The sequence below is a fragment of the Diuraphis noxia genome, unplaced genomic scaffold, assembly GCF_037042655.1.
Source record: "Diuraphis noxia isolate RWA-SAM2 unplaced genomic scaffold, SU_Dnox_SAM2 contig0002, whole genome shotgun sequence".
Lineage (NCBI taxonomy): Eukaryota > Metazoa > Arthropoda > Insecta > Hemiptera > Aphididae > Diuraphis > Diuraphis noxia.
Genome location: NW_028301712.1, coordinates 20,000,001 through 20,013,217, shown reverse-complemented (window position 1 = coordinate 20,013,217; position 13,217 = coordinate 20,000,001). Strand labels below are relative to the sequence as shown.

At 29.7% G+C, this 13,217-nt stretch overlaps 1 protein-coding gene across 1 annotated transcript in view; it reads right to left on the bottom strand.

The window, feature by feature from the left end:
* Positions 1-217: 217 nt before the first annotated feature.
* LOC107174176 (uncharacterized) overlaps positions 218-13,217 on the bottom strand; it is a 42,694-nt gene continuing 29,694 nt past the window's right edge. The window contains exons 4-5 of the mRNA XM_015525027.2: positions 5,641-5,888; positions 218-4,092 (exon numbers count right to left, since the gene is read on the bottom strand). Coding sequence (XP_015380513.1) covers positions 3,929-4,092; positions 5,641-5,888 — 412 coding nt within the window. The 3' untranslated portion in view covers positions 218-3,928. The remainder of the gene's footprint in view (positions 4,093-5,640; positions 5,889-13,217) is intronic.

The following is a 13,217-nucleotide window of genomic DNA, read 5'->3' as shown; positions in this document are numbered from 1 at the left end:
TTTTTTGTACTTCTGGCCAATTCTGTTGGCTTATGACTTACACAGGATACAAGGATCTAATATTATTATACCAATAATATAACATACCTAATACCAATACGCATGTAAATTTAACATGCAGTGTAATATGTTTTTATCTCACATCATGATGAATAATATGTGTATATTTTTTAGTGATAATAATAATAATAATAATAATAAAAAAATTAGAAGAAAATCAATTTTTAAACATGTATTTAATTTATTTATACAACTATGCCTTAAAATTAACCATTAATATTGACTAAATTCCATCGAATTTTTATATATATATATTTATAATATATTATACTAATGTGATATAATTGATCACCACATTATAATATAAGCTTACGTGTCTAATAATTTTTAAATAATTTTTTTTATATAATAATAATATTCTTATATTATACAACGTTAAATAGGTATGTTAAATTTTAAAATATGGTGCACCTGAATATTTTCCATATGACTAGCTTCACCGTTGGTTATGTATAATATTATGTTTTCGCCAACAACAACTAGGTACTAAATTTATTTTTATTTTTTACAAATCGTATTAATTTTAAAATTAATAATAGCCGTGTGAAATCATATTATATTTAATTAAATTTTCTTTAAAAAATCAACTTCGATATGTTCGTACGTCGTAGTTCTGTTTTAAAAGTCGTTAAGTACACAAAACACGTCAAATTTTATTCATCCTGCGCGTTAGTATTATTATTTACAATATTATAGTCGAAAAATAATATGAAATCTGTCAGATTACCTAGTATAATTATTATTGTTTATTATTTTCGTTATCGTTATCGTAGGTAACACATCAATATAACAATAGAATTAAACATGGATGAACATCAATGCTATCGATTTTTTTTGTGTTTTTTTTACTTAAATTTTTATATATCAAAATATACATCTATTACTCTTATTTTATTTTTATTTTTTATTCACTTTTATGTAATTTACAAGGCACACCAGATTGAACATATAATAATACATTTATTTTTATTTTGTACATTTAGCTTTGTTTTTATCATGGAAGTATATTATGTTAATATTATTATATGGTACATGTAATTTTTATAGTTGATTGGGCCGGAGTGGAGGTGGCGGGGCTTAATATCCCCCCTTTTTAAAATCGATTAAATACCTACTGTTCAATAATATATAATAGGTACTATCGCTTACGCGAGGGGAAATTTCACACTTATTATATTATTATTTATTGACATAATATGGACATTTCGCCCACGGTAAAAAATTGTTAATTTTGTTCTACGAAAAACAAATTCGATTTATTTACCCCGCTTTTAGAAAAATACTATACAATACTACTACATTTAAAAATGGAATTACAAATTTCATCTGGTCGACATCGCTCTACATAAATGCTAGAAATAAACACTAGTAATATTATTTAACTGGCTCTAAGTGTAAAAAAACAATCTTCAGTCTTTTTCTTACATATATATATATATGTATAAAAATTATAGAGTTTTATTCAATGTAAGTGTGTGAGACATAGAGTAAAAAAAAACTGAACTACAAGCTTGATTGTTATACATAATATCATATAATATACGCGAAGAAAATAAGAAATATTATACAATATGACGAGAGGGTGGCACCAATTTAAATTATTATTTCTAATCTATAAATGCTCAAATAGAAAATAAATTCCTGTAATTTCTTTTTTAAACGTAAGCTCGTATATTTATAAAAAAATGTACCGATGAGTTTTAACGAAGCTACCTGGAAGGAGTGGTTTTGTTCATATAATATATAATCTGGAAAATGTCGGCCTCTGGCTATTTTATTATATAAATGGAGAAAATTGTTTGTAAATAATTGTCTTTATAAAAATTGATTATTTTACCTTGTGCTTGGTTTATAGATTTGACGTTAAATATCGCCTTAGAAATATTAAACATGTATAAAATAAACCTATTTATAATAATATATTTATGTATTATATGACATAAAAATACGTTTAAACATTATACGGCAATTTGTATAATGTATAAAATATCCATACATTTAATGTATAGATTCTTGACAATAATATTAGGTTAACTAATTAAACATTTATAATAATAATTTCTCTTAAAATTAAAATTGATTAATAAACTTATTGTACACATGACTAGAGATGCGTGGCTGTTATTAAAATTATGATATAAATTCTTTATAATAATATAATATACTAACCTAAAATGTAAAACAAAAAAATAAAATTACATTATAGACTAGGCATATAATATATATAGATATTATATTCATTATCGATAATTCATTAAATAAATATATATATGATAATAATATTATACGGATAAAAATAAAAACATATTAATTATAGTATCATATAGTACGTAATCGCATTTTATACGTTTAAAAAGTTATTTAATTGTTATAATTTTTTTTATTAAATATATATAATACAACAATAACCACTTAATTTATTAATAATTGGATGGCTATTTTATTATATATGTATTATTATGATATTTATCTTATAATATAAGTTACAGTTTAGATACTTTATTCTTTTCCGCGTATAATATGTTAAACCTACCAATCAGCAGGTTTTCTTCTAATTTAAATAATTTTACCCACTGGGTTTCTTGCACATAATTTAATTATTTGCACTTTTGCTTTGGGATAGTTGCTAGTTAGTTTATCAAATATATCACATTTAAACTGCCCAATATTTTCAATGTTTGGCACAAAATGTATTTTACTGAACCCATTTATAATCATTAAAATAATATCTAGGTAAACTTCTTGAGTATTTCGACTTTTAATTGCCCAAAAATAATTGTCTAGAATTAACGTGTTGATAACTACTACGATTTTCGATCGCTATAAAATAAATTAAAATCTAAAATATTAAACAAACAATAATTTGCATTCACAAATAAAATAAATAATCGAAAAAAATATATAATAAAATTGAATAAAATAAAATTGAACTAAACAAAATAATAATACATAATTTATGCGCTCGAGATGCGATTGCACGGTCGTAACCTGTAGGTATACAACATAATAGTATAAGAATAATTGGTGTAATAATAATTATAATATTATATTATATGTACAGGCTCGTATAATATTCGTATAGGTAAATCAGGTAAGTATTGTTACAATATTTTGCGTCGGTTATGATGATAAATTGGTAATGGTATGTCGGTGTCGATGTGCATAAAATGTAATTCAAAACGGCCGCGTCTGTAAGTTTCGTTTATTTCCGAAGGGCGAATATCGATTGATTGAATTACACAGACATATTATAGTACATTACGCGGCCGATTATTATATGCATCACTTTTACCTACGTAGTATAATATTATGTACAATAAGTGATCGACACCATCGTCCACAGTTCAAAATATATGGACGAAAAGCTTAAGTGCGCGCGTTTCAATTTATTTTTAATCCACATATATTATACCGCGGGCTTTCCACGCCGACGGCCACTACCTAAATACTACATGACGATTCATATATATTATTACAATAATTATTATCTATATAATATAATATACTTAAAGTCTAAAGTTTTTTATAATTATTAAATTATAATAATAATTTTTTTGGTAAGCTGTAGACAATTTCGTTTTTGACGACGACATATAGTTTTTTTTTTTTGTTTTTTTTGTTTTTTTTGTTTTTACTATATTATATTATTATTTTACAATTAATATTAGTGTTATAATGTTATTTAATAATCGAACGTACTCCTAAGTTTTATATTTAATAAGTTTTTGTTGTTGTTGTTGTTGTTGTTTTTGTTTCGCCTGTCGACGAGAATGACGACGACGACGACGACGACACACTACCGGTGTCCCTGACTCTGAAAAATTCGTAATCTAGGACGGAGGGCACGGGCTGCTTTGAATTGACAATGCTACTGTAACCGTGCTTCTTGCAGCGACGCCGCTTGTTGGGCAGCAGCTGCGGTGTACGGAGACAGGCCGGTGAACGCGCTGGCCGAACTGGCCGCTGTCGGCAGACCGGCAGTACTGCTGGGCAGTGCGGCGTAGGAATACGGCGTCGCGTAGTTGGCGACCCCTGTTCAAAAAACAAAACGAAACATCGTCATTAGACAATACATCATTGTAAGTATACCGACCACTTGACCAGTATTATGATAATCACACGACAATATAATATAATGTTTTATTATATTATTATATTGTATTTAAACCTCCACAACGCATCATGCAGCATATGCGACGGAAAATTCAAAACACGCACGTCACGCGATATCGTAATATATATGCCATCGATATGCAAAAGAGAAAAAAAAAATACGGTCTCGATCGTTTTTTGATCGGTGAGGTAATATAACACTAATGGTATAATAACATATAAATAAAATCTAGTAACGGCGTGAGCAAGTAAGAACAATGTAATTTATCGAACGATCGTTACACTGCAGCTGCAGATATCGTACAATAATAATATATGCTATGATTTTTCGAAAAGTCTCTTTTTTTTTCCCATTTGATATTTTCCAATAAACTATCGTGTTATACCCAGCCCGGCCCCAAAATCTCGGATTTTGAATTATTTTCAAATAGATATAATTATCAGGTAAATCGTATAGAAATATACTATCGACCATTGATATAAAGTAACCATCGCAGACGATGTCGTTATAAAGTTTGACGTCAGTTTAATATTGACGACCGTATTACGTTATTCACAACATAAACCAAAAGTCAAGCATTACGTGCACTCTATTATTTTTCAACCAAATCAAATTATTTTTAAATTAAATTAAACGATCGTATATTTCGGTCACAGTTCGTTTAATCGTGCGCACGAAATTAAACATAAAACAACAATAAAATTGTAATAGTTGTCTTATAAAAAGTAAAAACTATTCAGCATTGTACCTATTACTTACTCAGTATGCATTAAGGTATATTATACCTATGTATAGTGTATAGATGGTAAGAAATTACAAATGGTGTAATGAAACAACATACATAGGTAAGGTGTATTATGTATTTGTATATGTACTAGCTGAGTTTTTATGGAAAAGACTGATCGAAATTTATAGCTTAATCTAACTTAGATGCTAGAGATTGCAGTAAACTAGCAAAGCAAAGTTGGTTTGTGGTTAGGACTCGCGACCATGATAAAGAATATCGAAAGCAATTCATTGAGACAATTGATCAGTTGATACGTCAACGGCGACGAGAGATAACCTTAAAGTGACTTAATCTATGTCTGAATGAAGGATGTTCAATTTCCAGCATATTATGAACTTTTTTGAGAGGAAATAGTCGTTTAGAAGTGAAACTGGACTTGTCATCAAAGTTACTGATTGGTTTCGTAAAATTAACACACACACACCATACAGAGGTGTCAAGAACTTGTGCCACGTTCCACGTTACCACAAATGTACGAAGGAAGAAGGCAGTGGATAGGTAGGAAAACATTTTACACTTTATATAACTAATATAACTATATATGATAATACAATTTTTCTGGTTTTTGGTTAGGTTAGGTCTGGTTTTTGGTACATTTTTTGATGTTTCCAGCATGTGGAAATGCGCTCTATCTATCGTAAAATATTACTGTAGAACAATGAAGAATAAAAATAATTACCTGCGGCTGCTGATGTGTACGGGTCGAACGATGCAGCGGCCGCGGCCGCGGCGGCGTACTGCGACGGATAGGACGACAGGGCCGCTGCGGCTGCTGCGGCCGCGGCGGCGTTTTGGTACTCGTAAAACTGCGATGTGGCCGCGGCCATCGCCGCGGCGTGCGTTGGGGCCAGTGGCATGACGCCACCGCCACCTAAGTACGCCGCGCTGGCCGCTTGACCAGCTTGGTACAGGTAGCTCGGCTGCACCCTGAAACACGGTCGTGGTCGATTAAAAACGTCGCACTCGACAAGTCTATCGGACTACGCATTATAATATTACATTAAAATAATACAATATGTATCAGACCGCTCTACACGCAAAACGTACTACTAAAATTATGTTTTTTTTTTTTTGTGTGTAATACAATCATTTAATAATATCATATTGTGTTTACATTTTATTTTTTACGCATCAACAATTTAACTCATGTATTACTATCAGTCTACATAATATTATTATTGTGTGTATGTGTGTGTTTTAACTTGAAACATGTATTGGAGTCATTATCACGTGTAATATATATGTTTAAGGGAAAATTGGCATGTCCTAAACAACGTTCGAGTCCCCAGTGTTTCCGTCAACTATAATACTACACTTGACGACCACAGTGGATAATACTATATAGCACTATCATGTACTGTCGCGACACATTCGCTGTAGCTGTTGGTTTGTTTTTTTGTAAAATTTTTCCAAGCATAATACTATATAGATTTATTTTTATAATTTTTCATTCTAACGTCAGTTCGTGTTATTTACCCGAAACATTCGAGTGGAATATTTTTTAAAACATTCGATCTGTCCACTCAAACACTTTTATAAGTACTTTTTATACGATATTATGTCGAATTATGTAATATGTGATCATTTAATACTTTTGTCTGAACACACTGGTGTTGTTTGGCTCAAGAATGTTAAAGATTTTAATAATATACCAAAACTATATGTATTTTACTTAAAAACTTTCCACATACATTTGCTTATAATTAGGCGAGAAGCCAAATTTACACACAACTAGGACAGTGCAATATATAATGCATCGATATAACTATTTCAAAAAAGTGATATCATTGATTTTAAATCCATTTTCAAACTTAAAGAACTTATTTCCGCTGTGATATCGAAAATAATTACATGTCACAATTAAATTAACTTTCTGCTTTATTTTGCTCAGGTTCCTTCTCGGTCTTCTTGGTCTTTTCCAAGCTAAACTGTTTTTAGTATAATTTTGTAATCAATCCAAAACGGTACTGGAAAGGGACCGCCTGTGAGTTATACGTTGAATTAAAATTTTTGCATAATATACAATTAAATTGAAATTGACTATACCAAACCCCTTAAAAAGCTTTTCAGTATTCATAACGTGTCGCCCCGAGTTTTACTATATCCATCCGGTGGATTATTTCATCTGTTACACGCGACTGAGAGATAAAGTCGATGCGGTTGTGTGATGTGTATTAAACGGTACAGCGTACAAATTATAATATTATATATAATCCATTCAGATTCTAAGCTAAAGTGACGAGTGACGTATGTACATTTGACGTTACGTTACGATAGAAGGATACCTAACCGTTATAGTTTTTGAAGGGGGCGGAGTGACAGAAGTTGAAGCAGGAGTTTCTAAAACATCATGTATATCAGAAATCTACGAGTTTGATTGATAGGTATACTGAATTTACTTATTTTACAAAGGCTATTTGGGCCGATGGATTGTCGTCCAGGTACATTTTTTTCGAGCGTAAAAAAATCAGAAATCGTATTAAATTTAAATAGGTATCAAATCGTAATCCGCAAAACGAATTGTTATTATAATAATAATATTATTCGATTTTACCATTTTTCAATCGTGTATCATAACATTAGGATAGTCTACGACGTTCTACCCATATAATATGTGCATAATAATAACATAGTTATAGTTGAACAGTTCTGAATTGTATCCCTGAAGGATTGCGACGAATAATTAACACAACGTTTTTAAAGTTATTATATTTATTTGACCTAGTCACAGTCACATGCGTGTGTAGTTTGAAAACGTACATAATATTATAACTTTATATGTACGAGTTATTATTTATAATTAATTTGACGCGGCACAATGAGGTGGACACCTAGCTACCTGTAAACTACTGTGTATTCAAAATAACGGGAAGCATTGGTCGTTTTCATTACAGAATTTGTGTGTGTGTGTGTGTAACGTGTTGCTGACTTTTGTCACTAAATTTTTACACACGCTTAATATTATTACATATGAGCAACATGCATACCTACTAGGTAGGTACCTATATATCACACTATTAGACTAGTTACGAAAATGCGCATGCGAACGCATATATTAAGTTGTTTTATTGACTCTTATTATTATAAGTTATACACGTTATATTGTATTGTTATGACTTATATATAAGTTGCAGTCTAATACTGAGTCATTTATAAATATTTATTAAGCACATTGTTTTGTACAAAAAAAAATATTTAAATATTTGCCATAGCGGAATAATGTCTTGGTTCACGGTTCTACACTATACCATCGGTTATAGAAAAATAATAATTGTTATAACCAATGATTATACGTTATCATGTTACTGGTTTTGTAACATTTGGCGATGACAAAATCATATAGAATGTATTCATATTATTATTGTAAAAATCTATACGCAATACATTACAATGAACTTTTCGAGAAGTTTTCTTTCTTAACAATAATTTTTAGAAAGTACGTTAAGCAAAAACATTTTGATAATTACCCATCTGTACGTGCATCCGATAAAATTAAGATAAATTAGAAAATAATTCAAACAATTAGTATTTTTCAGCATTTAATTAAATCAATAAAAATTATAATTGCCTTTCTTTATAAGCTATAAAATGTGATTTAAATTTGATTCTACAGGTTGTTTTGTTATGCAACCTACACTGTGTTCATAGAGACATTAAGTTCTTTAGAATGTTATTACGAAACGCTTTGTGGAATCAACGCTCGTCTGAAAAGGTATTACGGGACTTAACGAATACAAATTACAAACATAGCAAATGAAGTTTCAGCGGCTATAGTAAGTACTATCGATTTTAATTTTATACCCATAAACATGATACGCGTAGAAACGCGTTCGAAGTTGTGGGTAATAAGTTTTGCAAAACGCGTAAAAAATACGACCGCCGAATAATATATGCAATGCATGTTCGAAATGAGTTTTATCTTTTGAATGGCACTTTATTGATTTAATTCGATACGATTAAAAATGTCTAAACATACCTATATAGTTATAGTTTTGTGTACTCTCCAAGGGGTTCTTTTTAATACTCTGTTGAACCGGCTTTTGAATTATTATAATATATAATTTATGATATTATGTTTAGAAATACTATTTGATATGCGTGGGACAAATTTTGGTCGACGTGGATTAATTGCGCGTATATAGGTATTAGTTCGTACCAGAAAGTGCGTAAACCAAAGGAAATATATTGTCTCGCATATAGTCAATATTGACTATTATCATATTATATTATCGTGTTATGAATAGGCATATATATTCTAAATCGTTTGAAAAACATATATATAATAAACATCCGCGTACGATATTATATAGGTACACTATTCAATGTCGACGAGTGTTTATAAAGAAAACATCTTCCTCCGCGTTTCGACAATTTATAACAAACAGGGAGGTGTACTAGTGCTTATTTCGTCAGTAGTTGGAGTAGATATGCGCTTTAATGGCGCAATTCATTAATAATCGTGAGTATTTAATTTGTTAAAAAGAAAAACTACACTCGTCTTAAATAGATACGTCACGGAACGTTTAATGTTTTTTCTGCGTGTACGAGGGGGTGGGGTACAGAAGGGTTTGTAATGCTTGATGAAGCTCAACGACCCCCTCGCATATCTTTCGCACGCACTACAGCAATGCGAGTTTTCCGTTATTAATCGTAGTGTATATATTATACGGACTAAAAGTGTGTGTGTGTGTGTGTGTGTGTGTGTGTGTGTGTGTGTGTGTGTGTGTGTGTGTGTGTGAAAAATGTGCTCGGGATCGTTATTTAGTGCCATGCCATTTTTCCCTGCTATAATATATGTAATGTGTATACATATAATAATACCTACTCTAGGACATTAAATAACACGTTCAAAAATATAATAATGATAATCGTATTGCGTTTTACTCCGCGTGAACGTTTTCATTTGGATATAGTCGCAGTCAGTCGAAATCGTCATGCGTTTCTATTTTTTTTTTTTCATAATAATGTACTGATATTTATTATCCAATGTGCTGCGGGTAACGATGACATTACGTCGAAAAAAATAATAACAACATTATTATAATAAATTAATGATATATAATCGTGCTAATCATTAATTATTATACTATGTTATTTATTATTATGATACAGAAACTACGCTAATATACTGCACTGCTAATGAAAACGTTTACTGTGTTAATTCAATACAATAATTATTATTAAAGTTTTAAGTATAATATAATAACGTAAAATAATATAAAAATTGCAATAGAATAAAATTAACCTAAAGCGTTTTCATATCCGTTATGTATAGTTATGTAATTGCAGCAATATCATAATCGTGACTTTCAAAAGGTACAGGCAATTATTAACAATATTGTGGCATAAAAAAGCCTCCCCGTGATCAAAATAATTCTATTTGTACGTAACAATTCGTGTTTTACAACAATATAATATAGGTATATGTCAAAGCACAGTAATCAATCGATGCTTCATTTCTAAAAAAACATTAAAATTAACAAAAAAAAAAAAAAAATGTAAAACACTGCAAACCAAAAACCCTGCACACCAAACAGGAAATAAATTAAACAACTATTACATACATCGATATATCATATTATAATATGTGTAAACAATATAAATAATATATGTATTTAGTATGTATGATTCAAACAATATATCGTATTATGTGGTTTAAATATATTGCATTTGTAAATTATATTTATTCGTACGTTTTGTTTATATATATCATCGATATAATTATATTTATTTCACCAAAGCCTACGAAAAGCTCTCACCATAACAGCACGCATATTATTATATAATATATAATATGTTTAAATAAAAAGAATCAACGCCAAAATGAATTTTAAACGAAAAAAAACACCTTTTTATAATTATATATAATAGCGAGAAAACAGTATAACAAATAATGATAACAATAGTATTAATGTGATGATGATGATGATGAGCTGGTAATGTAAGAGTAAAACAACGCGTGTGATCGTAATAAATCAGTCGGATTATGATCAATTAAATTAATAAGAAAAACAGTTTGTGCGTTAAAACGACACGAAATGTTTGAAATGAAAATGAAACGATCGCAGAATGTACACAAATACACAAAACAAAATGTTCGATTTGTAGTGCTGTGTATAGTAGATATATAAAGTACCTAAAATATTATATGACGATGATTAACGAATAATGGATGATAATGGATATGATGTAAAGTAGTTACCTATAAAAATAATAATAATAATATACTCTAAATATATGTGTAAAGAAAAAAAACAAAAACAAATCCCAAAACGAACAAATGAAAACTGTCCGGGATTCAGAAAACGTATATAAAATATATATTTCCACACGTGCAACTGTCATCAACACTTGGTGGCAAAAACAAAACATGGCAAACAAAGAAAATAATAATAATAATAATAATAATAATAATAATAATAATAATAATAAAAATTATCAAATAAAACCACACGAGACTACGCACATAGTTAATATATGTGTCGAACACGTATAAAAAATATGTGCGCGACGTATAAAATAATTGTATTTAATATTTATTTAGTGTCATAATAATTTATGTATATAATATATTATATATATATATATATATATATATTATATATATATACATTTTTGCCGGGTCGATCTCTGCGCCATGTCGGCCGCAAATCTAGCAACACAGCATCGATAATCTTGTACACCGCTCGGTTCTATACACGCGCAAAAAGTTTTTTTTTTGCGCTCTCATTTTACACACTCGGTAACACATACATTGTCTGAAGTGAATATCTGAAAATCCGACGAGCAACAGATTAGGAACGTGAATAAAAAGGCACACGCACACACATATTATCATATCATACCTATATGTAATATGAATTATATAGTTTATATTTTTATAAATGTTATTACCATATGTATAGGTATAATACCTAGTCTCACCTATGTACGCGCGAGTACATCATAGAACATAATATATGAAGGGACTTTCTGCGTGCACGACTAACGCGATCGACCAATTCGACAAGTTTATGACCATGGAGCAATTTATTGGACATCATACAATTTAAGTTGTAATATAGATAGTGATTGTATTTGAAATATAAAAAATAAATTGCTTATTGTCTTACTCACTTCTCTCCGTTACAATCATTACAAGTCGCTAATCACATATTTTATCGAGTTATCGAGAATTCGAGAAAATAAATAATTATTATTTTGGAACATTTTAAATTTGGAAATATTGGATTATAAGCCGTATTTTAGGTGCTTTTAATTTTAAATAAAATAAGTTAACACAACCAGAAAAAACGTTAAATTTAATAACGATGGAGGGTGCACGTGTTGTTTTTTTAAAATTTTATTTCCTTTGATCATTTTTACTCATTGACATAAATCTCGGCTTATGATCTCGGTTAAGTGTTATATTTGCTGAATAAAAACGGAAAAACGATATATCTACTTTGTACATAACGGGAAACTACAATAAAAGGGGCAATTATATTATTTTAAACTAGAATTTTACAATTTACGCCGTAAGAATATATAGTATATATTGGGTACACACATTTTTATATTGTGAAGGAAATTGTGCAACTAAAATTATGTCTTCTCGTTGTCACTTTTTATAGCTACAAGACAAGATATAGGTACACTCGCTCGTAACTCTTAAAAGCAAAAATAGAAATATGTGAACTGAAATTCAGATTTCCCAAATAAAGAGACTCGTGTGCGTTGTCGGGTAAAATTAATTGCCGTCCCAATGCTACCGAGAAAACAGTTGCAGCGGCGCCTGGATATTTAGTGTTTTTGCAACAAGTGTATCCGTACAAACGATATCAGCAACAGCTATACATACAAAGTACACACTACCGAATTTATGTCGATTTTGTTGGCTAAAAAATATTGTATTTTATTAACACGTGTAATACATTTATATTACATGTTCTACTTGTTCTAGTATCTAATATCTATACATATTGCTGTGATCCACGCACACCAGGAGTTGTAGTTCACGAATTCCATCGAATTAGTATATTGGTATATTATTGTTCATAATTTTAAACGCATAATTTTATTATATGATATAATTATCACGGCGCAATGGTCGTTATACAACTTTTATATATATATATATATTTTTTTTTTATTATTGCATAATAATTAAATAGGTCTGTCGTTCCAATCATTAAAAAACCTATTTAGTATATATCATCATCGGTGGTGTATAATAAATGTGACAAACCACGTTTATCGATGACTGTAATGTTGGTA